Raw genomic sequence first — 26,473 nt, forward strand, 5'->3', positions numbered from 1 at the left:
ACTGTCTTCAGGGCCGGCCCTGAGATTTCCGGGGCTCGAAGCGACGAGAAAAATTGGGGCCTCTTGTCAAAAAAAAATTGAAACAATAAATTTTTTGAAACAACAAAACATAGCAATAAAACTTTCAATAATAATAAAATGCTATAATGTTTGAAACAAAAATATAAAAGTTACAAATATCAGTATCTTCTTACTCAAAAATTGTCATTCTTGCATTTTTAGAAGCAAAAATATCAATTAAGCACGAACACTCAAGCTTTTCCGCCAACTCTTTTTCAATCGATAACATAGCCAAATAATTCAGTCTTTCTTGAGACATAGTTGATCGAAGATAAGATTTGATCAACTTTAACTTCGAAAAGTTTCTCTTAGCACATGCAACAGTAACAAGTATGGCTAATAAAAGTTTGTAAGCAATCTAAGCATGTAATAACTGCTATCTTTACTCATTTCAAAGTGCTTACAAATTGTTATTCTACATAATGTAAGATGTAGTTTCATCATAACTGTTAGTAAAAGTAATATAACAACAAATATAAATACAAGTAATTGTTGTATTATATTACAAAATTGCTCAGGTAATACATTGTCTCAACCAACAAGGTTTTGTATTTAACTTACATTGTCAATATCTTTTGTCCACAAAGTCAAAAGATATTAACTTACTGATATCCTTGAAAGATCAATATATTCTTAGAGGGGTCTCACACATAGAAGATTGTTAAATTTTCCTACTGGTGCTAAAGAAAATCAACACTAGATACATACAAGAAAGATAGAAATGACAGTTACGACACACATTACATTACCCAAGACACAGTCTGATCTTCACCCAAACCAATGGTCCTCTTGTAGTTGCTTCAAAACTCCAATAACTGAAACAGAATCACCATTTTCTTCGGATACATATATATTTTAGAATCTCGTTCTTTATTTTGGTATTTTAAAGTCTGGCCCTTCTTTTTTTTTCATAGCGTTTACCGTAAAAAACACTGTCACCGTTTTTTTTTCTGACCCAGTTTTTTTTTTGTGTACAATTAAGGGGCCCTTAAAATTGGGGGCCCAAAGCTATTGCTTTAATGGCTTGGGCTCAAGGCCGGCCTTGACTGTCTTCTTTGCTTTATCTAGATTTGTATTAGGTTTAGTACTTGTTGTTTTCTTTTCTTCTTTAGGTTTTGGAAGAAGTCTATGTAAGTGTCTTTTTAGGGAGCTTCTATTCAATATTCATACCTTTTAAAATAACAATAACCTTTTTTTTTCAAATTAGTATTAACTTTTTCATTGATTTGAAATTACCAAAAGAAAAAATATAACAATAAACAAAAAAAATTCAACACTATACATTTGATTTCTCAATTTTTTTTGTATCGTAATAATTTTGAACATTTGTAGATTATGATATTGTCTATTTCAACAATTTACATGCATCCTAACAAAAAAAAAATTTCTCACTTTGTAGAAGTTTAAATTTTTAATTTTTAGCTTCTTATTTTTCTAGTTTATTATGTTTCGTCCGTTTGTATGCATTTTGTTGTTATGATGCATATAAATCACATATGTTAATTATATTGTGATTCCACTTGAGAGTCTCGATATAACTATTATTTAAACTAATTGAATGAATTTTTAAAGTAAGAAATAGAGTTATATTGAGAAACTATGGACATTTTGAAAAAATTATGGAGATCTAAAAAATATTTTAGCTGCTTGTAAAAAAAATGAAAGTCTAATTAAGCAAGGTGGTTAAAGTGCCAATTTTGAAAGTCCCATCTTTTTAATGCATGTTACAATTCAAAAAAATACAAACGTGGGCCCCGCCGGTAAACATTGGAAGAAATCTTTTCTGTCCTGATAAATAGAAATTTCGAAGGAGGTCAGAGAGAGAGCAGAACGCAGCAGAGAACGAAGACGACGACGACGACGACGGAGAGGTTCCGAGCTGCCGTCATTCTACGTTTGATTGATGCGAGAATAAGAACAATCGGAGGTGAGAAGGTAGTTAATCCCGAGGCGGTGGTTTGATTCCAGGTTCCGCATTAGAGAGAGAGAGAGAGAGAGAGAGAGAGAGGAGCATGGGCGACGGCGGCGGCCGCGCCGGCATGTTGGCGAATTCGAATTCAAACCACAGTGGCGGCGGCGGCAGCAACAAGCCGGAGTGGCTCCAGCAGTACGATCTGATCGGCAAGATCGGCGAAGGGACCTACGGCCTGGTCTTCCTCGCCAGAACCAAGTCCCCTAACAACCGCGGCAAGTCGATCGCCATCAAGAAATTCAAGCAGTCTAAGGACGGCGACGGCGTCTCCCCCACCGCCATCCGCGAAATCATGGTCTCTGATTCTAAATCCTTTTCTTATAATAAAAACATCAGAGTTGAGATTCTTTCCTTTTCTGTACTGTTCTTGTTTCCCATCACCAAATTAATATTTAGAATATTGAATTAATTGTTTCAGTTACTGAGGGAAATTTCTCACGAGAATGTGGTGAAGCTTGTCAATGTACACATCAATCACTCCGATATGTCGCTCTACCTGGCGTTTGATTACGCCGAGCATGATCTCTATGTGAGTGTCGAAATGCTGCTCTAGTTTGTTTTTCACTTGTTTTCGGCGATGGCAAAGTTTGGTTGAGGCTTCTATACTGAGTAGGGAGTGAAAATTTAGGGTTATTTGGTGGCAGGAAATCATTAGACATCATAGAGACAAAGTTAACCACGTGATCAATCAGTATACTGTAAAGTCACTGCTCTATCAACTGCTCAATGGACTGAATTACCTGCATAGGTACGGCATTGGTCTTGTTTCGTTTTTTGTGATATTGATGGTTAGTTTGATTGGGGTGCATTGTGACTAACTGCTGTGGATCTTGTCATGCAGCAATTGGATAATTCATCGTGATCTAAAGCCGTCTAATATCTTGGTATGAACAATTGGACATTTTGTTTGATTCTAAGTTGCTATCTTGTAGCAAGTGGGACTATGAACCGATGTAAAGGCTGTTATGTGAAAATGAATCTTTGTTGCTAGGTCATGGGTGACGCGGAGGAACAAGGAGTGGTTAAAATTGCTGATTTTGGACTTGCAAGAATATATCAGGCACCCTTGAAGTCATTGTCTGAAAACGGGGTATGTTTGTTTCAATGTTTCTCTTGGTGCCTGGACTGTTAAGCTTGATCTCATATATTTTTGTAAAAACATTTATTGTATTTAATAGCTGAATAATGGTAAGCGTACATAATGAGTATGAGGTTTAAACAGTCTATTAGAATCTGAAATGTATCACCATGTGGTTAGGGGTTTTTGTAGTTAATTGTGTATTGTGTGCAGCTTACACGCGCATTATAAGTATTTTGTTTTGTAGTCTCATATATGGTGTCATAAGCGTTGCTTTCACATTTTCAGTTTCAAAAGTCAGGACTGTTTTCTTAAAATTCCTAAGCATCTAACGTGGGTCTTCATGTTTAGAGTATTCTCTAGTCAGTAAGGTTTTGGCTTGCTTGAGAAACTAATTTGCTCGGTGTGATAAATTGTGTTTAGTTGATCTCAAATACTATTCCAGTAGTGATTGTGTGTCTGAGAGACTATTGCAGATTCCTCAAGGATCATTGGAATATGCTTCTTTCAGTTGACAACCTCTTTAGAATGATAATTCTTCTCTATTTCTCCCAACAATTTTTTCAAACTTAATTGTTCACAATTCTTTTTGGTTAGATTTGTGCACTAGCCTACGAGGGTAATGTTCTTTTCTTTATCTTTTCGAGCAATACTATTTTTTCGAACAGCCAGTTGAATAGAATAATCAACTTTCATACACTTGATTGATTAATAACAGGACTAGTGTGTTTGACACGTCAACAATTCTACCTGCAGGTTGTGGTAACCATATGGTATCGTGCACCAGAATTGCTCCTTGGGGCAAAGCACTACACAAGTGCTGTCGGTATCCTCAGTTATTAAGTTTCTATTATAACCAATTCCATCTGGTTAATATTATCATATGTATGCCTTGTTTTTTCCCAAAGTATCTTCCAATTTATAACAACTTTTTACCGTAGTAGTTCATCTGGGAAAAAAAAAATTGTACCTTATTGCCAAAGTGCATGCCAGCCTACATCTGGTTATATACCTAGAAATTGCACATGGCTAACCTTATTGGAAGGACAAGGAGTGAACTGTATGTGGATTACAAAAACCTGCTGAACTTGAAAGAGTTCGAACTTTTTAGTTTTTAGTTTTGCACTATCAGTTGTTGCCATTTTGATGTTAACATATCTATAATATAGGACAAGGAAGCGCTTAAGAATAGAAGTCAGTAAATGTCACCATACCATGATATAAGTAAATTGGAAAAGCTAATAAGAACATCCAATGGAATGTTAACTTTGTTCTTATTGTTTTTTTTTCCACCCAATATCCGTTGTAGTCATGTTAGTGTAGTTTCCTGATTAAGTTTGAAATTCAAGACAGATTTAATTGATGACATTGCTTAGCAGCAATGCATGTACATACCTCTACATACAGTACTCGTCTTTTCTTATTGATGTATGTCGTATGAATTGAAATACTTAGCAGACTAAACACCTGCTACTTCATTAAGAAAACAGTATTTCCTTCATATGCACCCAGATATGTGGGCTGTTGGGTGCATTTTTGCTGAACTTTTGACTTTGAAGCCATTATTTCAAGGGGCAGAAGTCAAAGCTACACCAAATCCTTTCCAGGTAAAATTGTTGTAGGAAATATATAGTTCGAAATTCTGATCGTTTTAATTAATAGCTGTTTCTAGACCTTTTTGTGATCTTTCCATATGTGACTAAGTATGATTCTGTTGCAGCTTGATCAACTTGACAAGATTTTCAAGGTTCTAGGTACTCTTTATTTATTTATTTATTTATTTTATTTTGGGAGCCAATCAGTGTTGTTTCTATGTACTCCATGGATCTATCTTAGTTCTGTATCTATCATTTCCATTTCAGGCCATCCTACACTAGAAAAGTGGCCAACACTTTCACATCTTCCACATTGGCAACAAGACCTACAACACATTCAAGGGCACAAGTAGTACGTTTTCTCTTGTATTGTTTTATGTATACAAAATTGTGCGCTTTGAAGCATTTATTTGTATTTTATTTGATCTTAATTTATTTTCATGTATACAATGTACTATTCTTTCTCCTTTGTGAGTCTTTGGTTCGTTTCTTAGCTTTTTCTTTGTTTGTTTCTTTTCTCTTCAATGAAACTAATCATGTTTTATTCTATATGCTTTTATTTCCTGACAGTGACAATACTGCACTCTATAGTGTAGTTCACCTCTCTCCAAAAAGTCCTGCATATGACCTCCTATCGAAGATGCTTGAGTAAGTGGTGCCTTTTTATTTTAGTGTTGAGTAGATGAGGAGATCATGAGATTGATATATACCAAAATTAGCTAATTATGTTCACAGATGTAGTGATATCAAAGTCGGTTATTATTATTCTCTTGCTAAGCCATTTTTGTATGCAGATATGATCCTCGGAAGCGTATAACAGCAGCACAGGCCTTAGAACATGAGTATGGTTTCATGTCTTGTCATATATTGCATTATGCTCATTTTTTTCCCTCCTTCCCTATTTGATAATCTGTGTTTGGAGTTCTTGTTAAAAGTTGGTATCAGTGTAAGGGTGATCATCATGACAAATTTCTAAAATTGCATATGTGTTGTCTTTCAGATACTTCCGTATGGAACCTCTACCAGGACGCAAGTAAGTTCTTTATACTTTCATGCTTCTTATATGCTTTGGACTGTGTGTATCTCTTATTGTGCACTTCTTTCATCTTTTCGTAAATACCACTGAAAAGTGTGGATAGAAGAGAAAAAAAAGTGTAAAGAGAAAAATTGGACTAGGAATTGGGGGATACTTGGTTCATTGTCCTGTCATTTTTGACGCGTTGTATTTAATGTAAATGGTCAGTGCATTGGTAGCCAGTCAAGGGGAAAAGCCAGTGAATTACCTTACTCGTCCAGTTGACACAACTACAGACTTTGAAGGGACAACCAGCCTGCAACCTTCACAACCGGTATGGTTATCTGGCTTAAATGGCTTTGCAACTATATTAGTATTGTATTGTAAAGCTTATTGAGGACTTGAGGCTGACTTCCTACTTGTTAATTATTTTTATTTGTTGATAGTTCTACTGTGATTTTCTTTTTGAAACATACATCTGTGTGTAGTCAAGTTGATTTGTCTTGGGTTCATTTACATTGGTAATTGTGTCGAGAAACTTATTTACATCAGTAATAGTTGAGATCTTTGTTTCAATGTCTTAAACTGAAAATAAATATGTTTGTGTAGAGAGTGGCAAATTTTGCCGATCAATTTTATTTTTCAAGCCTTTAAATTTATGTCCCTGCTTATAATTTATTTTTTATGTTTTGGGCCAGGTATCGTCTGGAAATGCAGGAGGCATGTCAGGTGCTCATGTAGGGATGAACAGAAGTATGCCCAGGCCATTAATTAACATGCCAAGAATGCAGCCCCAGGGTGTGACTGCTTATAATCTTCCAACACAGGCAGGCATGGGTGGTGGAATGAATCCTGGTGGTATCCCTATGCAGCGGGGTGTTGGTGCCCAGGCCCATCACCAACAACAGGTATATTGCACTGACTGCTATATTATTTGGTTGTTAAATTGTGTCTTTGTGATGTATGCTGGCATCCTTCTTCTTTCAATGCAGTTGAGAAGGAAAGATCCAGGAATGGGGATGACTGGTTACCCTCCGCAGCAGAAATCAAGACGTTTCTGAAGCTCATTGCATCTGATTATATTTGTTTGGCATTGTATCTCTGGAAGCTCATGCAGGTTAGTCTTTCTGATGCTTTAGAATGCTACACTATGGCTCTCCATCTTCATCTTAAAAAGAAATTAAAACAAATATCCATTCCCCTTTGCAATATAAATTTGTTTGATGCTTACGTCTCTCTTAGTACCGAGGTCACTTGGATCTATGTTTGTACTTCAAACAATGCTAATTGTACTACGCAGAGACCGCCTGTGTTTTTTTGTTGTTTTTTTTGTCCTTTTTTATTTCCAAGACATAGAGACCACCTTAGGTGGCAGTTGATGTGGAATTGACACATCTTTTTATTTAGTTGTTTTATGTTCCATCAGTCACCACATAAGGTGCTACATGAAAAAGTGTGTATGTACACGTAGCAATACCCCCATTTAAATGTAGTAGTTGCAGCAATTTGAAGCACAATGAACAGTTGGCATTGATATTCAGAAGGCTGACCAGTGACCACAGTAGTAAGGAAAAACTAGTCTACACTGATTAAAAATCTCTGCAGGAAATGGGTCTACCAATAATACACTGTTACTTGAATATAGCAAGCTTTATGGGAGACTCAGGGGTTTAGGGTTTATGGCCCTAGTTTGACTTATTTTTGATTATAAGTACAATTGCTTTGTTCGTTAGACAAATTGTTTAATGATTTGTATGCCTATACCAACGAGTTGTTGGTCTAGTGTCCCGACATTTGGTTTGCTCCCAAGTGATCTGGGGTTCCACCTAGCAATTTGGAAACTCTAGAGTTTCCCTAATGTTGTAAAGCCAGGAGGGAAGACTAGGGATTATGTGGGTCAAAGATCCAGACACAATCGTTTAGAAAAAAGTGAATTTGTATGCCTACTGGTATATGCGGGCCACAACTCGTTAAAATTGGAATAACAACTATGTCAGTGTTGTCACTTGCTTGTGTCATGCCACTTTCATATCATAACTATCCCTTTGCATATATGTTTACCTCAGGGTTTGTTTGTTTGTTTGCCTATTGTTTTCTTTTTGCTTTGTGAAAATCTGTAATAGTGATAACTTGAGTTCAATTGTATGATGCATGCCATCAACTGATGAGCCATCTTACATCCTTTTATTTGTGGAGTAGGTTCCCGGAGTCATGCATAGGACATGAGTTCAATCATTTACACCTGACTTGTGGCATGTCTCAATCTATGGACCCAGCCGTCGTGTTGACATGATTGATGTGATCGTATTTATACCGTTTGATGTCTTCCAAACTTCAAACATTGAGGACAAAAGGACCGCCGGTTTTTTCTTATTATGTCAGGCGGAATGTTGTAGTGTACGTTTCACGTTTTTTTAATTCTTGGCCCCTCTGGTTATTGCAGTTGGATAAAAGTTTCCCAGACACTGCAATGTTGCCTGGGCTACTGTTATAGGCCAGCGTTGGTCACTAATTATGACTTGATTTCTGTGCAAGTTTGTAGCTAAGCAAGCCCAAGAATTGTCGCTAGACAAGATTGGATTACTGCCACATCGAAGCATTTTAGCATCCTCACCAGTAGAGAAATTGGATTGGAGGATTGTAGGGTAATAAAGACTGCTGTTTGATGAGAATCTCATTAACTGGGACTGGAGATTTGATTCATGTGTATGTTGTATACATGAAATATATATATTTGGACTTTGGGCAAAACACTGCTATTTTTTTTCCTTTTGTTTTTGGATTACTATCAGAGTATTTCTGACATTTGTATTCATGGATTTGTATGCCTTGATCTGTATTGTACAGTTTCTTTTGATCTTGGTCTGATGATGAAAACTTATCAAAGCCGCAGATGAGGAACAAACAAGTTTGTAAGTTGATTCGTTCAGGTACATGTTCAGGTTCTATAGATCCAAGTTACAGTAGCTTCGCTGCAAAATGTATGCTGTATTATCAAAGCCGTGTTAACCTGCCCAGATTTGTCACCCTATTTCTATTCCGAAGTTTGGGTTTTGCCTTGATGCCGCAGCTGAACCTTTTTTGTCTCAATGAGAGCCTTCATACTTGAACACTAATGCACTTCTCAATAAAAGTCGCCATTGAAGCAGGTATGGAAATATGAAACCTGCGTTCTTGTTACAAGCATACAGACTAGTTATTAACTTTCATAAGTACAAACATATTTCGGAAATACCAAATCGGATGTCTGATTCAGACCTGTTCGATAATGGGAAAGTTGCAGTTTCAAGGCTTCTCTTCCGTTAACATAGCTAATACAAGCTAGTTGCAATTGAAACTAAAAGACTGAACTTAGCTTTGCTTTCCATGTACTCTTAGTTGTTAAAATCTTGGTCGTTTTAATCACTTGAATCTCTAATGTCCGGACTTCAAATTAAGATCGGAGGATTTCCCAATTGTCACCCTATTGCTCCAGTCTAGACAAAGATAATCAAAGTACTTGGTTAGGATGTAGAGGATTTGGGTTGAGGTGCTATATTGGAGCTGGAAGTAGTCGAACAAAGAAAGTGTCGCATACCTATTCCCTCGTAAACATGTAACATAGAAAAAAGAAACTACATATCTACATACAAGGAGTGAGTCAGAAACTGACCTACATGAAAGGAAGTTGTTTCGAGCACTGCTGACTTGATCAATTTCATTCTATTTTCACCTTCCATACTATTCTATAAAATGGAAAATCCTTCATTTGAGATTGAAGCTATAAAACCTACATCTATCATCCTAAATGAGTTTCTTTCCATGTTTGATTTACGTCCTTTTGTTCTCATACTTGTCTACTGTATCACGCAGTGACGTTTTCATCGTCCGAGTCCATAACGAGCTGAAGCCATCACAACACTCCAGAGTCCATGACTGGTACGCTTCCACCCTCAACACCTTGTCTGCTACAAACGACTCCCTCCATTACGTCTACAGCGAAGTCTTTCATGGGTTCTCTGCCGACCTCACCACACACAACAAGCCGACCAGCTACGTCAACGTCCTGAAGTAGTAAGCGTCTTCCCTGACAGACTCCTCAAGCTTCACACCACCAGGTCTCCTGCATTCCTCGGCCTCGAAACCAAAGACGCGAGACTTCAGAAACTGTCTGATTCCGGTGCCAACGTAATTATCGGTATCATCGACAGCGGCGTATGGCACGAACACCGCAGCTTTGAGGATCAAGGTCTCGGACCAATTCCTTCACGTTGGAAAGGCCGGTGCATGCCCGGAGATGCCGAGAACGCAGCCACCTTTTGCAACAAAAAGCTAATTGGAGCAAGATACTTCACACAAGGTAGCAAGAGAGGTGGTGAGACTGCTAGAGAGGATGTTGGCCATGGAACACACACGGCATCGACAATGGCTGGGCGACGAGTCGGAAACGCATCATTCCTCGGCTACGCCAATGGTGTTGCATCGGGAATCGCCCCGAAAGCACGACTTGCAGCGTACAGAGTGTGTGGGAAGGGAGGTGGTTGCGCGCTATCCGACGTGCTTGCCGGCATTGAACAGGCGGTACAAGATGGCGTCGACGTCATCTCTATGTCCCTCGGGGGCGACTACTCCTCGACGTACGATGAAGACCCGATTGCCATCGCCACATTCGCTGCAACCGCGAAAGGGATAGTTTGTTCGGCGTCCGCAGGCAATAGTGGCCCAAGTGATGGCAGCGTTATTAACGTGGCACCGTGGATCACAACCGTTGGTGCAAGCACTGTCGATCGGGAGTCTCCCGCCGATCTGGTGCTTGGTAATGGCCGCGTCATCTCTGGTGCTTCTCTCTTTCACGGCATTTGGCCGGAGAATACATCTGCACCCTTGGTTTACACCAACACTACGCCAGATCCACTCTTGAGCGACGACATCTGACGACATTGGACAACGTTCGTCGCCCAAAACACTTTAAGCGACAGATAACTGAGTTCGTCACTTAAGAAAGAGAGTCTGTCGCACAAAACCCTCTGGAACGACGGACAGTAAACACTTCCGTCGCTTAAACTCTGTAGAGACGAACATTGATTTATTCCGTCGCTTTAAAGTTTTTAAATCTATTTAGGCAGTTGGCCTTAAAGACAAACAGAAACTGGATTTGAAATTGAAAAATGATGCTGCAGCTGCGATTTTGAAGAGATTGGGGAGAAAATTTGAAGTAAGTTGTGTAAACCTTCTTCTAGCTCTCTTCTCATTGATTTGTGAGGTTAGCATGAACTCTATATCATTTCTTCATCTTTTTTACCATATTTTGTGTTTATTTGAGCATGAATTTAGTGTTTTATAGTTTAATTTTAATGTACTCATGCAATTGGAGGTTTATTGTAGAGTTTAGTGTTAGAATATTACCCAATTTTAGACCTTGAATTTGGTGTTTTAGAGCTTGAATTAGGATTTTAGAGCTTGAATTTGGTGTTCATTTTAGAGCTTCAATTTAGTGTTTAAGAGTTTAGTATTAATTTACTCAATTTATGATAAAATCAGTACTTTATTCATCACTTAATATATGTATGTAGTGTTGATTTTGGTTTTGTCCAAGTTATATGTATAGATTAATTTAGTGCGTAATAGTTTTTGCATATAGAATTAGTGAATGTGAAAATCAAATATATGCTTTATTCATGAATTTTTTTATTTTAATTTATTTACTATGTGTTTATTATCCGGTTGAATGTGTGTAAGAGTGAACTCTTGCAATAATTCACCGGTTGCTTTTAACTTAGAATTCCCGTTCGAGAATCACTTGTACGGCATTTGATTCTTGAATTGTCCCATTTTTGGACAGTTTGGGAGAACATGACTTTGTTGAGCGACCTTGCACTTCATGTGATTTCATTTTTAGTTTTGGATATTGATTTCGACAGGATCTCCCTATATTGTTCCTCAAGTGCAAACTAGGTTTAGATATTTGTGCACTTGGAGAACTGTAGGGAGATGCTACCGAAATTTTTCCAAAACCGAAATTGAAACTCATGAAAGCAAGAAGCTTAACAAAGGAAGTGTTCTCCTAAATGGGATAGGACCCTAACCGAAGGCATAAGGCGAAGAAGAGCAATAAGAATAAGTATATTACGTGCATGTATTGTATATTTTTACTAACTTAATGCACATTTACTATTTCAGTTATGACAGATATTCCAGACAAGAGTTGGATGCAATACCATAGAAGTGATAACATATACCTTGATGGGATATATCTTTTTGTGAACTGGGCTCGTAATAACAATAATGGGAATGTCTACTACCGTTGCCCGTGCGTAGATTGTTGTAACCACAAAACGGTGACAAAACACAACTTGTATGCACACTTGTCTTGTAGGGGTATAATAAGCACTTATACAGTATGGGACCATCACGGTGAAGTTTCAAATGAAGCAAGCATGAGTGAGCTTCGAAGGCGATACATTCAGCAAAGGGCATCTTCTAGTGGTGATGTCGGTCCTTCCATGAACCCAATCACAGAGCTTATTCATGATTCTTTCCCGTATTACCCCGGATATGATTATGAAAAGTATGATAGGCTTTTACAGGAAGCCCAGACCCCATTGTATGATGGCAGCACTGAGACAGTTTTGAGTGCCGTCTTAAAAGCAATGCAATTGAAAGTAGATAATGGATTGTCTGACAAAAGTATTAACGACATATGTACTTATATCAAAGACTTGCTTCCTCCTGGACACATTTTTCCCCTTAATATGCAAAGGATTAAAAAGATCTTGAAAGATATTGGTTTGGGTTATGAAACAATTGATGCATGTGAGTATAATTGTGTGTTGTTTTACAAAGATAACAAAAGTCTTCATTATTGTCCTAAATGCCTAACTCCAAGATGGATGCCACATGAAGAAGGTAGGAAGAACACTAAAATTGCCCGGAAAGTGATCCGTTACTTCCCTCTGACCAAAAGGTTGAAGCGTTTGTACATGTCGCCGCACACTGCAAAGGCAATGAGGTGGCATGGAGAGAGGCGTGTAGATGATGATGAGTCTCTCAAACACCCGGCAGATGGAGAGGCATGGCAACATTTTGATAGATCATTTCCTGGTTTTGCCCACGACACTCGAAATGTGCGTCTTGGACTTGCAACAGACGGTTTCAATCCTTTTGGAACAATGTGAACCTTGCATAGCACGTGGCCTATTGTTGTGATGCCGTATAATTTGCCTCCATCAATGTGTATGAAGAAGGAATTTAATATGCTGGCTTTGTTGATTCCAGGTCCTAAGTCTCCAGGAAAATGTCTTAGTGTGTTTATGGAGCCATTGATCGACCCTTTTATTCTAGCGACACAAGCAAAACAAGTTTTCTACCTAGAAGATATGAAGGCCGGTGAGACTTGGAAGGTCGTCAATGAGATGTCACACAGAAATGTCTATAATGCAAGTACACTTGCAATATATGAGGAGAGGAGACCTCTAATAGGAATAATATTGAAGAACCCTATCAAGAACCTACAGTAGAAGCATTCACGGGACACAGTCCGATTGCTGGTTTTACCATTGATTTGGGTTTTCTTGTTCAAGATGAAGAAGTGGGGGATGACGATGATGTCGGCATGGGCGAAGAAGAGGAGGAAAGTGAAGAAGAAGATGAAGAAAGTGAAGAAGAGAGTGAAGAAGAAGAAGAAGAAGAAAGTGATGATGATAATGATGAAGAATACGACGGGCTTGGTTGGTCTCCATGATAATCGATAACAAACATGATTTCTATTTTGAAACTATGAAATCAAAACTTATGTTTTATGATATCGGAACATACCGAATGAATGTATGAATTTCTCTATTTTAATCTTGGGACTTGTAACTTATATCAATGCATCATGTTGTGTAAAACATATAATTAGAAGAAAATGGTCTGAAAACATTAGTTCTGTAACACCCCATAAAGCTCGTCCTTTGCTAAGCTCGTCACTAGAATTTTTTCGCCTAAGGCGACGAGATATTAGTTTTACCGTCGCCTTAAGCTAAATAATTGGCGCGTTACTATCTCCCCCAAAAATTCGCCGAAAGTTTGAACGAATTTCTAAAATGTACTTAGACGACGAGCGTTTATTAAGTTTGTCGAGAATGTGGGGGTGTATAAAAGTAAAAAACAGAACCACGACCTCTCTCTACAAAAGCCCTCGACCTCTCTCGCCGCCCTCGACCTCTCTCGCCGCCCTCAACCTCTCTCACCTATGAATTACCGAAAGACGAATTACAAATGTTGGAGTGGATTGACACTGAGGCGGGAGCAATATTCAAAGATTGGAAGTATGACTGCCGGAAACACTTCTTGGCTAACAAAGAGCACTATTTGGACAAGGGACCTGATGTTGTTCCTCTTGAGTTTTTGCAACGGCCAGAGCAGTGGCAGTGGTTGGTAAAAGATTGGCAAAGGTCAGCATATGTTGTAAGTCATCTCACCTTATTGCTTTAAACTGTTCTATATTTTGATGTATTAACATTGTCAACTAGTGACTAACTCTTTGTTTTTCTTGTTTTGAGGCTGTGTGTGAGCGCAACAAAGCCAATCGAAACAACAAGGCGGATCCTATCAATCACCACTCCGGTTCACGGGCTATAAGCTACAGAGCTGAGGAGCATCTCAAGAAAGGGCATCTGACGCCCTTTTGTGCTGCTGTGATGGACGTGTACGGACCAGAACCAAATGCAAGGGAAGCGTTGGTGAGCTTCTTCAACAGAATATTGCTAGTTGGTTGTATCATTGACTACTTGACTTGTTGAATTAATATTTTTGTTGCTTCAATATTAATCAATGTGCATGTATGGCAGGAAAAAATGAAAACAAAGTTTGACGAGAAAAAGAGAAAGCGAGATGAGTCAAACCCGGGAGCAGTGGAACCCATGTCACATCCAGATGAGATTGAAATCATTGAGGAGGGTTTCAGACAGAGGAGGGGCACAGCAGTAATAGGTGAATTCCTATCTTATAAATATCTATGAGATTATTATTAAACTACTTCTGTATTTTGTAAAAGTCAATTTGCAGTTTTGTGCTATTACTTACTGCTAGGCTGCTATCTATATAATGATTAACATATTGCAAATATGTTTGTCAATCTTGTTATTAGTAATACTCATTGGGTTTGTGCCTAATGGTTGTTTCTTATTTGCACTTTGTTGTTCATTTAGGCTAATATAGGAGCAGTGGAAATGATAGATAAATGCAGAAAATGTACCTATTGCTTTAAGGTTTCGCATTTTTTAAACTTGTTCTTGTTTACAGTTACTTGTATTGCCCAAATTAATTTACTGCATTGTTTACAATCTATTATTGTGTTGTTTTAATGACAGGTGCGGGAAGAGCCCTTAGAAGGCCTGCAAAGAAGAGTGGAGGACCACGCCAGTTTGGAAGCTACAATCAAGATACGCTGGAGGAATTGAGGATTGTAAGAGAGAAGTCTCAGGGCCACAAAGAAAGAGCCGATCGTCTATTTGCAGAATTGGCGGAGTGTAAGGCAACATTTGAAGCGCGTTTTGCACTCTTGGAGGCATTTTTGCCCGCTACACAAGCGCCGGGTCTGGTAGGTAGTACTTCATAGGTTCTAGATTGTTGTGTTTAGGGTGTCAAAGTACATATTTTTTGAACAAATGTGTATGGTTGTTAGTTTGTGGAAGTAAAGTACATATTTTGCACACTTGCTAGTTTTGTACTTCAAGCTTTGAACAAATGTGTTGAAATTCATGGTTCTATTTTCTTATTAAATTCATGCACACTTGGTAAATTGGTTGTGTAGACAGGGCTGCTGGGCACACTTGGTCAAATTTTTTTTATATAACAAAAAATGCTAAAGCGACGGAGTAACAACTTAGCCTCAATCCCAACTAAGCGACGACCTTAGTACAGAAAAGGTCTGTCGCCTAAACACTCTACCGACACAGGGTCGTCGCCTAAACAAGGCAAGGGTCTCGTGGCCTAAAACTTTCGCGCCATGAAATGTCGTCGCCTCGGATAGATATATTCGTCATGAGAACAAATGTGCGACGGATACTGGTGTCGTCGCCTGTGTCAATTAGAGCGACGAACATTGGTACTGTCGTCGCGTTAGATATGGAAGGACAGACTTTAGGCGACGGTCTTTAGGCGACGGAGATGGCGTCGCTGTAAGAGTCTAACGACGCATATCGGCTATAGGCGACGTCGATTGATCGTCACTTAAACGTATTATGGGCGTAGTGCAATGCATTATGCATGTCACTTGGTGGTGGTGGGAGACCCATTCCCGACTATGTCAGAGGAAGCCTTGTAATTTGCCATTTTTTAAGCACATTTAACGCTGCTAACTTCGACAGGATCAAGAATGCTGGTGCGGTCGGTATGATCGGGATTGAACGAAACGAACTATTGGTGTCGGATTCATATTTGATTCCTACACTATCGATCACACAGTCAGCTGGCAAAGAACTTCTCCGGTATATGAACGTCACCAAGACTCCTCGTGCGGCGATGCACTTCCGTGGAACCCTAACAGGGGTGAAGCCGGCACCGGTCCTCGCCGATTTTTCGTCCCGAGGACGCAATAAGTTGTCTCCATTTGTTATGAAGCCAGATGTCATAGCGCCCGGGGTGAACATCTTAGCTGCATGGCCTAAATTTGATGACTTGTCCGAGTTTCGTATAATTTCAGGGACGTCTATGTCTTGCCCTCACGTGTCAGGAGTAGCTGCATTGTTGAAAGGAGCCCGCCGTAGCTGGTCTCCGGCCATGATCAAATCGGCGATGATGACCACAACTTACACAAAGTACTCGGATGGAGGACCGTTGGTGGATGCATTGGGTCGCCACCAGGTGGCGTGGGGGATCGGTGCCGGACATGTGGATCCTGAAAAGGCGCTTGATCCTGGTTTGGTGTATGATCTTAAGGTCGATGACTATATCAACTTCTTGTGTGCCTCGAATTATAGTAACGAACAAGTTAGAGCAATCACGCAAAAGAGTATACGAGGAAAAGCCCCAGTCAACCGTGGGATTTCAACTACCCGGCTATCTCGCCGGCTTTGGATGTTTCACGGTGGCTGAAATCGGAGGATGTAATTGTCCTGAAAAGTGTTACAAATGTAAGTGAAGGTTCCTCCACTTACATTATACGTAGTTCCGTCAATCCATTTGGAGTCAAGATTGATGTTGTTCCTCGGAAATTAAAGTTTTCAAAGAAAGGCGAAGTTCAGAGTTATGCTGTCAAGTTCACAGCTGATCGGAGTGTGGGAGCGCCGCGGCATGGGGATGTTGCATTTGGCCAGCTGATTTGGTCAGATGGAAAACACATTGTTTCTTCACCAATTTGTGTGACATATTTGGGATAGTGATTTCAATTTTCAAATATAATGCAACTAATTTAGGGTTAAGCAAAAATATATTGTACATGTATATGCCATGCATAAGCTAGTTTTTTTTTTTGTTTTTGTTTTTTGTTTTTGAGAAATATGCATAAGCTAGTTGGTTATTAATTCATGCCTAAGCTGATTAAGCTCCAATTCAAGTTCAGCCAAACTTAAAAAAAAAATTTATTTTTGGGTGGTTCCAAAGAAAAATTTAAGCTCGTCGATCGAATTGTTGTGCTTGTTTCTAAATTGCGGCTGTTTAATAAGCAGTTTCAGTCTCACTCATTTAAAAAGGTTGTGTAATTTTATTTATTCTGTAGTCATAATTTATTATATATCCTGATGTAACACTTTAGTTCTGCAACCACGATCGATCAGTTGTTTTGTAGATCTCGTTGATGCTAGATTCTTCATTCAATAGATTAATTGAGCGCATTCTCTCTTTGATACTGTATATGAAAGAGTTTCCATCTTAATAGCAACAAAACATCCTTGAAGATTGTACGTAGAACGCAACAACAGTGGCTGATATAGGAATTGAATCCGAGTGGGACTTGAATTTGTCTATAGAAATATTTTTGACGGTACTCTAATATAAAAATTAAAAATAAGTTCAATAATCATTCGGATGTATTACAAATTATATAAGGTATATATATAATCATCTTATTATAATACAAAATATATAGATGCAAACCTATCTCAACTAACTAGATACAAAATATGAGTATCTGAAACCTTATATTTCTCTATCACACAATCATTATTAATGGAATCAGCATATTCATTTTCAATGTGAAAGGCCATATAATCACCTAAAATTTTCCTTATTCTTGATGATATTTATGGTTTAAAATGTTTTTTCAGTTGTTGATGTAAATACTGGAAGAGTCAAATTACATATTCATTTATAGAAATTCGAAACCCAAAGTGACCCAACCATAAACCCTAATTTTTTCCCTAATTTCAATTTGACAAAAATTGAACTAATTTGAATACTTACGGTTAATATAAAGATAAATATTATGGCAAGAATCTTTCTCGGAGATTGGTTGATCTTAGACAGAGAGATTGGAGTGAAGGACAGTGACTTACCAAAACATATGTGCTGGTTTTGGATACTGGAGTGGAGAGCAGAGTTGCAGTCCGACAAACAGAAGATATAGAAGGGAGAAGAATAGAGGTGTTGTCGTGCTGACCCTCTTTGTTTAATTGCAACTATGTATAAGATTGACCAAGTCTGTTTCCCTCTTTGTTTAATTAGATTTGCAACAATGTATGAGATTGACCAAGTCTATTTTTTCTATTATTGATACATCATACATAGTGGGCATGAACACTTTTATTAATTAAGTGTTGGACTTATAGTTTTGGATGGCACTAATATATAACAGACTCAAATATCCTATGTAAGCTGTATATATTAGATGTAAGTTTTTTTTTTCCGCCCAAAATTTCGGGTGGGACTTGAGTCCCACTCTCTTATGCCGTAGCTCCGCCCCTGCGTAACAAACCCAGTTTTGGTGAAGGTCAGTCGTCGTCACTTCGTCAAATAATTTGGAAGGCAGTGGAGTGTATAGAACTAATAGAAGTTTAATTGTTGGAATCACTATTCTAAAAAGCTGCTGTCTAGACCGCCTAGGTGTATGAGGCAGGTCACCGCTATACTTTTTGTCTATTCGGTCATCCGTGGTGTTTGAGAGATTTGGTGACCGCTTAGGTGGTCCTAGGTGATCCACGGCATTTATCAGCGGTTCGTGGCGGTCAGAAATGATGGACTTTTAGAAATAAAAAAATTAAAACGCAGTTGAAGTAAAAGAACTTTATGATGAAGATTTTATTTCGGATGATGACACAGAAGATTGGGACATTGAGTTTAATCCGATACCGAAGAAGTTAGTAAATGATTTGGAGAAAAAAAACTTGAAATTTAGTCTTGCATTTTTTTTACAATTTACCTTTTGTTGTAGTATCTTTGTATGGACTTTGAACTTAAGTAATTTTGAGTTTAGACTATTTTGAAAATTAATATTGAGCTGTTGAGGAGGAACGAAACGAGAATAATAACAACATAAAAGAACATAACCGAACTCTTTATTGATTGACAATGGGGCCTATGTATAATCATTACATACGGAGTATCCCGATGAATCATAGATTCATATCTATTACATAAAACATAATCTACTCCAATAAGGAAACCTAAATAGGCTAAGACAAACACAATAGTAAAATAGTAATTCTCCCAAAACACTTCCCCTTGTGTCGCATGCCTAGGTTGTATAGTGCACACATCATTACCGCGGTAAAAACCTTGTCAAGTAAAATAAAAACCTCTTAGGTAAAAAACAAAAGCTTGATCAAAGGAGAAAAAGAGCACAGCGCACCATCTACATGTGATAGCATCATGTGAGGTAGACTCACCCTGAAGTCTACGAAACAACTCCCCCTGATTAGTGTCATAATCATGGAGTACAGAGAACAACGTATACAACGTTTCATTTACATGCTTCTCAAATGTAGTCTTGTGCTAATGATTAATCATTAATCTTACCATACATCCATAGATCATACATGCTATACGTAACCAAACTTAGATCTTAGAAAATAAGATTGCATAACAACTCAAAACAAGAGTCTGTAATGAAAATCAGATTCCCAAGTGGAATGACCTTCACACACTTAGCCAGCCATAACTTCTTCGCTATCATAGGTATTAGCAAACCGTAAAATGTTCTGGAAAGTAGACACCCGTGGCTTTCCAGTGATATAAAGTTCACAACCTAATTCGATCGGAGTAGTTCACAGTGCTCTGTCGAAGTTGACTGACTTGCAAATTCCTGGACAGAACTGTCAGACTTTACGTCTATGTGTTTACTTTCCAGGAATACTAACCATTTGTTCATAGCTATCATATTGAGTGAGTTATGGCCGTTTTCCAACGGTACCTAATTCACTATATTTCATTGAGTGAGGTGTCTTGTAGGTCTCGTTGAAGTTAACTTATGAAATTAGATATATTTGATTTGTCACATTCAATGTGTTTGTCACAAAAAAATGGAGGAATGGACCAATGAAAGATGATTTTGGTCCGATACGAAACCGTACACATTCTGTATGCTACTAGTGTAGACTGCTACACCAAGGCGTACGTTGGTGTTGCTGGAACTGCTGGCAGCGTTCGTGTAGATAGGATTTGTGTTGGTTCACTAAGTGTAGAACTAAAACCCATGTCCAAGGAGCAATGCAAGTTTAATGACGATGCATATGCACATAGTTAATCACATCATAATGAAAGCAATAGTGTCCCAACAACACTTACATATATGAATCCATAGCTCATTGAATCTCTTCATCATCTTAACTTAGACGGAATAGAGAATTCATAATTGGCTTTCATATGAACACGTATGGGTATGAGTTCTTGCAACCGATTGTACTACGTTCTCTCGAACGTCGCAATCTGACTGCATAAGCTCTTTGTGATCTGGAGGCATTTAATCAATCAATTAAGGTCATTCAGGCACTTTCATATCTATGTCAAAATCCTTTTACAGATATGCTATGACCACTATCATATGTTGCAAATCAGTTTTCATGAACACTACTATTGATCAAGTAGCGGAAAACAATTATGTCCATTACGAGAGAATATAATTTATCGTGGTCAATACTAAGATAGTGAGACAATCTTTGCGCCATAAGTCCTACAAATATTGCATGATTTCATCTTTCTCATTACACTTACGAACAATGACTAACATAACAAGGCTAGTTCAACATGTATTGATTCTTTCCACTTCGGTCAAGTTACTCAACGTTGATACTTTATAACGGAATAAGAGTATAAGCGAATACATCATCAATCATGGGAGATTGATCCATTATACACATGTGCGTGTTTATACGATCAATTGAGAGATTTCTTTTATTCTCTAATATCAACGAAATGAGTCTGTAGCGTCCCACAAAAATTTAGTTGATAGACATGTTCAGAGATTATCTCTTGATGATGGGCAAAATACTTGTGCCTACGCACCTCGCTTCTTTCTAGTTTTGATTCTAGAGAATTTAATGGTCTCCCTCTTATCTAGGTAGGAGCCAAGACTGAAGCTATGACCCTTACTAGTCCATCTTTGCGTTTGCCGCCCTTATTTTGTGGTGCAATACCACGGGCGCCAACAACACCACAACGTATAATTGTGCCATCGCCAGCTTTCTTCTCACTGACAAGGATGGTGCCAACGGTGCTAGGACTAGGTAATATGAAATTCTCCCATATTCTGAGAGTTCCAACCTTACCCGCACATCACAGTATTGATGTGCGATCTCGTCACTTTCGCAATATCGGTAAAGTCATTGAGCATCGAATCTTTGACTTTCTAGACGTCGATAATGCGTTGCACTTATTGCTTACTTAGAGCAGTGCAAGATCTTAATGAGACATAGTACCACACCACGTCAATTCCTGGCATTAAAACCGGAATGAGAGCATTCCACATCTCCCCCTAACGACGGGAAGTATATCTCATCAGAGTGACAGTCTACTAATATCGCAGGATAGAGATCCACAGTTCTAAATTAGAAATACAGACATGTGTTGGTGATTCATAAATCATAACCAACCAAAATACTTAAGCGTTTCAAGTAGACCCATTGAGATTACTACAATAGAGGCACATAAGCAACTTAACCAAATAGGCGTTAGTGAAAAGAATGTTGAGATCGTATCCAGTAACTATCTGGTATGCACTAAACACTTGCTAATTTGTGGGTCTGAAACGAAAAGTGTCGCTGCATGCAACATTACATATCTCCATGCAATGACCGGCAGGTTAGTACCCATAACCAAGTCCGAACTCTTCTATATTGTTCTGTGAATGAACATGAGGAACAATATGTTCAACACAATCCTAGTAAACATGCAAAACGAAATCATCAAAGGTCTTGGAGGTGAACTCTCCAACAGTATCCAATCGGAAAGATTAGAGCGGATGAGAAGGGTGGTGAGCTCGTAGTATGATGATCATAGCTAAAAACTTAGCAAATACAGCATTCTTTGTCGATAGCAAAGCGACGTGTGACCAACGCGTCGATTCTCTTCACCTATACCATAAACAAATACCGAAAAATGTCCGCATTCGGTTGAATAGGGTCCACTAATGTCACCTTAAATACTTTGTAAGAATGAAATATGCTCAATTAGAGTCTTCACATGAGAAGATGACAATGAGAGTATCAATTGAGTAGGTTTTGAGATAAACGATGGGCATGGAGAAATAGCTAAGATAGATGAACATGAGGTGTCACAATCCCCTAGGAAGGGGGTGGACGGCATAAAAGCCTAACATTGCCGTGAGGAGGCCTCACGGTCTCTCCATGGATTTGCATGGAGAAAAATCGTCCAAACGCTTCGTGAACATGAAAAATACATGATCATGTGAATTTTAAAGAACTCTAATCATCATATCTCATTCAAAATGACCAAAAGTGATCATGTCAAAATCGATAAGAAAGCAAAACTGAACCCATGATTCAAAGAATCTTGAGTTACATAAAGCTACTGTTGCAGGCAAGCTAAGCTATGTATGTAGGCTAACAAAGTTACTGCCGAAGCTTGAGAAAGTTACTATCAATGAAATCTAACAAATTTATTCCTCTCTATTCTCAACACAAGTATCAAGATGAAAATTTATCATTGGTATGTATGACCTTTTAAAACTTAGTAAGGCACGAAGATATAAAACACAATCTATGCACGAGATCTGTAAAACAACTACATATCCCGTAAAACAGTGTTGGTGGTTACGCAATCAGCAAGACACTCGACTTCGCTACGGGACATCATCAAAATAAATTAAGCGAGAGAGACACATGGAACAATTCCAAGCAATACCCCGTAGGACATTGTCAAAAAGATGATTGAATGTATCACATAGCAATAGAACTACATTCTTCAACTTAAGAGTTTGAAAAAACATGGTATTGGAGCAGTTGAATACCAAACAGTTAGGGTGGTAAAAACCATCCAATTGGTGTGGGTGGTCACCAATAAATAATAAAATCATTTGACCTATGAAACGACTTGGAGAAAACCAGAAAAGATAATCGAAAAACTATGTCCAAATAACTCAAAACCGAATGAAACTTTGGCGGAAAAACGCTTCAACAAAGAATGGTGGAAATATGCTGGAAAAAAAACGAGATAACGGCGAAGAATCGCCGGAAAACTCGCTAGAAAAACCGGTGGCGCCGGTGACCGGAAAATCCAATACCGCCAGTCGAAATCTGGCCAGATAAGAGGCGGACTGCATATCTGACAAGAATCGCCGGCAGGAACCAGGCAGTGGTGCCAAAGATCATAATGATGTCAAATTTTGACATTCTAAGGTTCGTTTCCAAATGATAAGTGCCAAATTCATAATGTGGTGCTATTGGGGTCCCTATGTAACACAAAAGTGGTCAATTTAAAAACCACGTGATTGCAAACGTTGACCATTCATGCTTGGTTTAAGGCAAATACAATTCTCAAAAGAACAACTTGTAAACAAGGAATACGAGAAATTTTATTGAATATGCAAATATTTAATACAACACAAATAAGCTTCCAATTCTAATAGGTGACTTAAGCTAAAGTCGAGTAAGAAATATGGCAATGCCAATGTCATACTTGAAAAATAGTAAGCAGAAAAGATAGTCAAAATAGATTGACTAATCAAAAGTCTATAACAACAAAATCTTGCATATCGGATCGAGCGGAGCCTTAGCCTGAATGCAAGAATGTTATGTTTCCATCTCAAATGTTCCCTCACTAAATAGAGATACAGGTGACAAAAAATGCAAGTGTTTCTTGAATGTGGAGCATGTATCAAGGTCAACTCTGGTAAAACAACGTTATAGACATTTATTTAATTATGTTAAGTGTGTCCCGTAGAATTTTGGGATCTTTTATCAGTAAATAGTTTTGCTTCAGAGTAATGAATTTCAACTCTAATAAATGAGTACGTAGACCTTGGGATTATCGTCCATAGTCATGAGTTCAAAAAACTCAAAAATTTAAATTACAATCGCGATGACGAATCATCCACAAGAAATGAGGGTTGTGTCGGTTTCGAATAAACGAAACAATTCAAGTATGTAATTGGAATTAGAAGGGTTGTGATGTCTATGATCACAAAATAATCGATGCATATCGGCGATTCTCATGATCACACCCAAAACAACGATGCACTCACGCGACCACATGAAATTGATTTATTCCCTTTAAATAATGACATAACTCCCGCAGGACCGTCACACGAAATATGTCGACAAAGATGAGAATCATATCCCTCTTTGGTCTCATTGGCGCTATAAGAAAGGCTGGAAAAGAGACAGGAAAAAGGCTAATAGCGCCCGGTAATTTATATATAAGAGGTAGAAGAGGCTAGAGGCTCAAGGCGTCAGCAATGCTGGCTGCTGGTTGGGGCTTCGATGACGTCAAGGGACACCGTTGGAGTTGCACGGGTCGGCGACTGTGAGGACTGGGTTGAGGAGGCAACCAGAAAACCGAGTTCTAGCCACTGGCGTCTGGACTGGGATGAGGATGGAGTAGGGGGAGACTCGACGAAAACTGGAGCCGGATCAAAAGCAAGTCGCCGACGCGGGTCGATGATGAAATTAGGGTGCCAAGAGGAAAATCATAGGTGCCCATAGAAGCTGCGGTTTAGGATCTTCTTTTTCGGTTTCCGACAACAAAGTCGGGTTTTCTCTATTTTTTCGACAATGTTAAGAAAAGGAGGTTGTCGGAAATAAAAATTAGGGATATAGTTAAAATTGTTTTGGTGTCCTCGTCGCTCAGACACTTTAGAACAAAGTGCTGATAACGTGTTCGAGGAGGAACGAAACGAGAGTAATAACAACATAAAAGAACATAACCGAACTCTTTATTGATTGATAATGAAGCCTATATATTGACATTACATACGAAGTATCCCGATGAATCAGGGATTCATATCTATTACATAAAACATAATCTACTTCAATAAGGAAACTTAAATAGGCTAAGACACACACAATGGTATAATAGTAATTCTCCCGGAATATGAGTATTATTACATATTTTTAATCAATAAATAATTTAAATATATGTGTAAAAATAAATAAATATTTTATCATTCGAATTCACCTAGGCATCGCTTAAAAGGTCGTCTAAACGCTAGTAGATAGTTGTCTGGCTGCATACCTCCTAGTGCTTTTTCGAACTTGGTTGGAATGTATCAACTTAATTACGTTAAGCTATTTTCATATACATGTCATGTATGGGACGCCACAATCTGTAAGCAAGGCTCAATTTGATAATCAAAGGAACAAGATTTCTCCTTATCTTTGTTCTATCGATCCATTATTTTCTCTTCTATAACAACAAAAATTATCGATCGATTATATAGCTAGGGCATCCTCAGCGGGCAAAAGCTATGCTCTTTTGTCAAGCAAATTGCATCACATCTGGTAAATGTTCCTAGAAGCTGTCTTATCGTGTTAATTTTTTTTATACTTGTGTTCCTAGAAGCTTTAGCTAAATTCACTTTAATTAATCTGGTTACATTTCCCTTTTCAAAACGATGAGGTTGTGACCCTTCAACTATTGCAGCTACTTAGGCGCGCAAATGTAAACATACATTAATGAAGAAAATTATTCCTATTAGTTCTTTACATCTCTAGAAGTCATTGCAGAAATAATTACAAAATAAGAAATCACATACAATCAAAGTCAAAGGTAGACATACTAGCTATGTGCATGGAATATAAAAGAAGAGGACAAAGCTAACCGTTTGCAAATCGATCCATAGAATCAAGATTCATTCTTATCGTGTTCATTTTTTTTTTACTTGTGTTCCTAGAAGCTTTAGCTAAATTTACTTTAATTAATCTGGTTACATTTCCCTTTTCAAAACGATGAGGTTGTGACCCTTCAACTATTGCAGCTACTTAGGCGCGCAAATGAAAGCATAAATTAATTAAGAAAACTATTCCTATTAGTTCTTTACATCTCTAGAAGTCATTGCAGAAAATAATTACAAAATAAGAAATCACATACAATCAATGTCAAAGGTGAGACATACCTAGCTATGTGGATGGAATATAAAAGAAGAGGACAAAGCTAACCGTTTGCAAATCGATCCATAGAATCAAGATTCATTCATTGAAGAAAGTACGAGTATCAATCGAAGCCACATTGCAGCTGCATATTCATTTGTATCCATCTATATCATCGCTGTCTATGACTCGTAAACTCATCGGCGGATGTGAAATTTTATGCTAGTATGGTGACAGCCGCAGAAATGAGAATTCCAAGGGCCAACTGGCCGGATATCTATAAATTATTCCCACAAGTTGATTCTATATTCAATT

General features: G+C 38.2%; 1 protein-coding gene and 1 pseudogene across 2 annotated transcripts; both read left to right on the top strand.

Moving 5' to 3' along the window:
- Nucleotides 1-1,911: 1,911 nt before the first annotated feature.
- LOC126798826 (cyclin-dependent kinase E-1) lies at nucleotides 1,912-8,835 on the top strand. Of its 2 annotated transcripts, none has more exons than XM_050526008.1 (16): nucleotides 1,912-2,327; nucleotides 2,451-2,561; nucleotides 2,677-2,780; nucleotides 2,874-2,916; nucleotides 3,024-3,122; nucleotides 3,867-3,936; nucleotides 4,623-4,717; nucleotides 4,831-4,864; nucleotides 4,973-5,057; nucleotides 5,276-5,353; nucleotides 5,500-5,547; nucleotides 5,706-5,738; nucleotides 5,949-6,054; nucleotides 6,419-6,628; nucleotides 6,713-6,837; nucleotides 8,568-8,835. In XM_050526008.1, exons 1-15 carry the CDS (start codon nucleotides 2,073-2,075, stop codon nucleotides 6,779-6,781), a joined length of 1,440 nt encoding a protein of 479 aa, XP_050381965.1. In that variant the 5' UTR covers nucleotides 1,912-2,072; the 3' UTR covers nucleotides 6,782-6,837; nucleotides 8,568-8,835. The 2 variants fall into 2 exon arrangements, with proteins under 2 accessions (XP_050381965.1, XP_050381886.1); XM_050525929.1 differs by lacking the exon at nucleotides 8,568-8,835 and adding an exon at nucleotides 7,920-8,471.
- A 672-nt stretch (nucleotides 8,836-9,507) lies between these two features.
- LOC126798552 (subtilisin-like protease SBT1.7) lies at nucleotides 9,508-17,062 on the top strand (annotated as a pseudogene).
- Nucleotides 17,063-26,473: the final 9,411 nt, after the last annotated feature.

Source organism: Argentina anserina, chromosome 1 (assembly GCF_933775445.1).
Source record: "Argentina anserina chromosome 1, drPotAnse1.1, whole genome shotgun sequence".
Classification (NCBI taxonomy): Eukaryota; Viridiplantae; Streptophyta; class Magnoliopsida; order Rosales; family Rosaceae; genus Argentina; species Argentina anserina.

Bases quoted from the DNA above. Each gene is read 5' to 3' on its own strand.
- LOC126798826 (XM_050526008.1), top strand. From the start codon at position 2,073: ATGGGCGACGGCGGCGGCCGCGCCGGCATGTTGGCGAATTCGAATTCA. The intron at 2,562-2,676 runs GTGAGTGTCGAA...ATTTGGTGGCAG, and splicing joins ACGCCGAGCATGATCTCTAT to GAAATCATTAGACATCATAG. The intron at 6,055-6,418 runs GTATGGTTATCT...GTTTTGGGCCAG, and splicing joins GCCTGCAACCTTCACAACCG to GTATCGTCTGGAAATGCAGG.